Here is a 3,979-nt window from a genome sequence, read left to right on the forward strand (position 1 = left end):
CTTTTTTACTAGTATTTACACATTTCATTTTGGACATGTATATTTTTATAACATATTTAATTCAAAACTTGATCTAGAATATAACATATTTAATTCAAAACTTGATCTAGAATACATATCAAATACAGTACTCCCCCTGTAAATTAATATAAGAGTGTTTAGATCACTACTTTAGTATTCTAAACACTCTTATATTAATTTACGAAGGGAGTATAATGTTGTTGCTGCTGATCCAGACTACATATTACTAAGAACATACTCCCTCCGTCCGTGAATACGTGTACATCTAGTTTTTGTCTTAAGTCAAAATTTGATTACTTTGACCACCTTTCTAGGAAAAAGTAAAAGCATTTATGGCGCCAAATTAGTATCACTAGATTCGTTTTGAAATGTACTTTGATAATATATCAATTTGATGTCATATATGTCAGTACTATTTTCTATAAAGTTGGTCAAAATCTTAAAACTTTGACTTAGAATGTATACTTATTCACGGACAGAGGGAGTACTAGTTTTTTCCCTACACAAAAAAAAGAGAGCATAGTAGTTACTCTAGCTAATTGCCTAAACTAAGCAAAACCATCAGTGCAATGGCTCCCACATTACAACAGCTTTTCTTCTCAGGGCCTGCATCTCCTTGTTTCACCTTGCTTCTCAAGTGCATCTATCAGCGAATCAACTAGCCTCTCTCTAAGTGATCGATACTAGTAGTCTACCATCAATTTTAATTAGTCAAACCAGAGCAAACTAGCATGTTAATTTGCTCCTACACTACTCCTAAAAAAGCAGAGCCCAATCACATACACCGAGAAAAGCAGACAAGCGGCTGATACATCTATATGAAAAATAAACTTTGCAATCTGACATAACAGTGGCAGTGGCGTGAGGACTGTCCAGGATGATGAACTCGGTTTGCTTCTTGATGCCCTATTCAATGATAACCAGGATAGAGGCATTGAGCAAAAGAGACATCACTGTCATAATAACTGAGATGACCATTCAAGAACTCAGGGAACTATTGATACTTAGACATAAAAGTTTAAAACACCATTATTAAGTTGATCAAACTACAGAAGCCCATATCTCTTAGTGCCCAACGAAACTGGGGTCCCATACAAGTTTGCAAAACTAACAAGACTGACACAGCAAGTAGATAGAAACACACACGAAATCTAAACTTCAGCAACTCACAGGACCATCTCCTCAGCAAATCCATGTGATCATCAGATGGATTACAGCCGAACATAGCATAGCAATCCAACGGTGGAACTGACACCCACTTGCACAGAATCCTCAACATTCTGTATGTTTCAACGATCCCTGAAAGCACAAACCAAATAACTTTGTTCAGCAGGGCCGTCTTCTCTAAGCTCTCGATTAGTATCTAACAGGTATTCATAAATCACTATATTAAATATAAGAATCTCAAAGGCCCAACTTGCTGCGTAGATGTCGTCCTAACCTGTCGTCGTGTCCCAAAAAACACACCGCTACTCACTACTACTACTTAGATACGAAATGAATATAGTCACAACTTGATGAGGTTCTGGATTAACTTAAGGTAGTGTGCTTGCCCTTTTATGATACATGCTGGAATAAATTTGCCTCCTTTAAATGGACTGTATTATTTGTACCAAATGTATATAGTTCTAGCAGTTCCCTAAGGGTTGATTTTTATTTCTGCTCCTTTTTCTAAATCTGAAACATATGTGATATCAAGTCATTTTTGCATAATCTAGAATTTTGTTCATAGGCATAGTTTGTGCTTTGCCTTTTATGTCAGAATAAGAGGTATTTTTAATTATATACTCACATATGGTCATCTGATTAAGATTTGAGATAAGTAAGCGATTGTAAACGTAATGATGGAAAACAGTGGGCTACTCATTAGAGTGGATGGTAATATTTCTTGCCTACCATCATTTGGGTGTGTGAAAGCGGTGCGCTAGAGTGTTATTACCAAGTTCATCGCCTCAGGATTCACACATTTGTGTGAATAGGTGGACAACTTGACCACCATCGGCGGTGGTGACCAATAGGAAAAGCGGCAACATGGATGGAGCCCAAATGATGTGCAAGGATTTGTTTCTTCTGTTGCAACGCACAGGCTCTTTTGCTAGTGAAATAGATAAGGCCATTAAAGATAGTGTCATAATAAAAGCTAGGGCCTGCTTCTAACTTAACTTTACGAAGTGTGCACCCTACCATTGACTTATTGTAGTATCTAGAATGTTTTTGAAAGTTCAAAATAAAAAGTCCACTGCAAAGATCAATACCTTGTGAGATTCAAGAACTTGGGAAACTCGGATGGAAGGAAGGACGCGAGAAGGTGGGACTTTTCTTTAACCATGTCAGCATCTTGGCCACAGAGGTCTTCCTCTCCTTTAATATATGAAACAATTGAAATGACTTTCTGAGTAATCATATCCAACGTAACCATGGAAACCTTGTCAATCTTATCTCCTTCCTCAGAGATCAAATAGTGGACAATATTAGGGCTGTCCATGCTCACAAGAGGGTACATCAGGGCTTGGCGCGGGAGACATTCAGAGGTGTTGTAATGCCACAATTCATTAGCTATCTTGACCCTTTCGTGGAAACAATTTATGTCACCAGTCTCCGTTATGCTCAAAGTATCAGTGAGGATGGTAAAACCCGTACGAGGTTTAAGTGGGCCGTAGAGTCGTTTATCATTGCGAAGAATATACGTGTACTTGAGAAGATCACCAGTGACACAGAGGCTACGGTTGACCTCAAGGAAACCTCTTTCTTGAGTCGTTGTAGGACGGTTACTGGTAGGTAACCGAAGATAAAAAATGTTAGGTGTTTCTGCAAATATATCGTAGAATAGAATACCTCCTGCGTAGTAGGAAATCCAGCAGATATAGTTGTTGAATGTGACGACAGCATCCGTCAACCAATTATCCAGGGCCAAGTATTCATGACTCTGATGCTGAATAGGTATCTTTTGAAGCTCCCACATGCCATGGTCGTCAGGATCCGACACACGTGAGCGGAGCACGCACACTTCAGCTTCCATCCGGTGGGCGCCTCGTATCTTGGTGACCATAGCCAGCTGTGCCACGGCAAACTCTTGTTCACGGCCGCGAATCAGCCCTACAGTGTTGGGGAAAAACACTCGCCGCATAGTGGCATCCTCCGTGTCTTGTTCCTCACAAGACGGAGTTTCCTCCTCCGTGTCTTGTTCCTCACAAGAACACGGAGGTAAGACCATGGGTATGGTGCAGACGGGGAGGCGTTTGAGCTCCATGTGCGGCCCAGCTGCAGGATCCGAGGATGCTATGCAGACGAAGTGGTCATGCGTGATATGACCTTCCATAGAGACGAGCTGGAAGAGGATGAGGTCACGGTGCGCAGCCATGAGCGCGGTGCCGGCGCTGGAGCCGTATTTTCCTTTGGTGCCGCCGGGCCACCGCACGTAGAGGCGGGAGACGGCGGGCGGCTCGGCATGGAGGATGGCGACGTCGAAAGGCCTGCCGAGGGAGGTGGACGAGGTGGCCCTCAGGGGCGCCGTAGATTCGTCCGGGAAGCGCCAGCCGCCGCCGTCGTTGTCCTCGTCCCTGCGGTAGACGAAACGGTCCAGCATCATCCAGCCAGCAGCCTGGTCGGATCCAGCCATGGCCATGGATGATGGGTCGGCGCAGGGGTGGGGTGGGGTATGGTGGGTTTAGGTTAGGGTTTCGCGAGAAAAGAGGGCGGCGCTGGAGGGAGGGATATCTGCGAGATGCTCGATCTCGATCTCGATCTATCTATCTAATGATATACTAGGCGGAGGCGGTATTATAACAGCAAAACGGGGCGATTTGACATTTTCAACCGTTGGATAGCAATACTGGACGTCCCAGATCTATCTAGCGTGCGGTGACGAGCCTCTGTCCGTCACTCTCGCGGCCCGCCCGGCTTAAGGCCGCTGCTCCGCAGGCCAACTAACCATGTTATCTGTTACAGGCCCGTACCA

The 3,979-nt window shown here is 43.7% G+C and overlaps 1 protein-coding gene across 1 annotated transcript; it reads right to left on the reverse strand.

The window, feature by feature from the left end:
* Positions 1-912: 912 nt before the first annotated feature.
* Positions 913-3,717, reverse strand: LOC125546599 (uncharacterized). Its single transcript, XM_048710796.2, has 2 exons — positions 2,277-3,717; positions 913-1,320 (listed from the first exon to the last, which is right to left on the reverse strand). Exons 1-2 carry the CDS (start codon positions 3,644-3,646, stop codon positions 1,311-1,313), a joined length of 1,380 nt encoding a protein of 459 aa, XP_048566753.2. The 5' UTR covers positions 3,647-3,717; the 3' UTR covers positions 913-1,310.
* Positions 3,718-3,979: the final 262 nt, after the last annotated feature.

Source organism: Triticum urartu, chromosome 3A, assembly GCF_056163025.1.
Source record: "Triticum urartu cultivar PI428250 chromosome 3A, HENAU_Tu73, whole genome shotgun sequence".
Classification (NCBI taxonomy): Eukaryota; Viridiplantae; Streptophyta; class Magnoliopsida; order Poales; family Poaceae; genus Triticum; species Triticum urartu.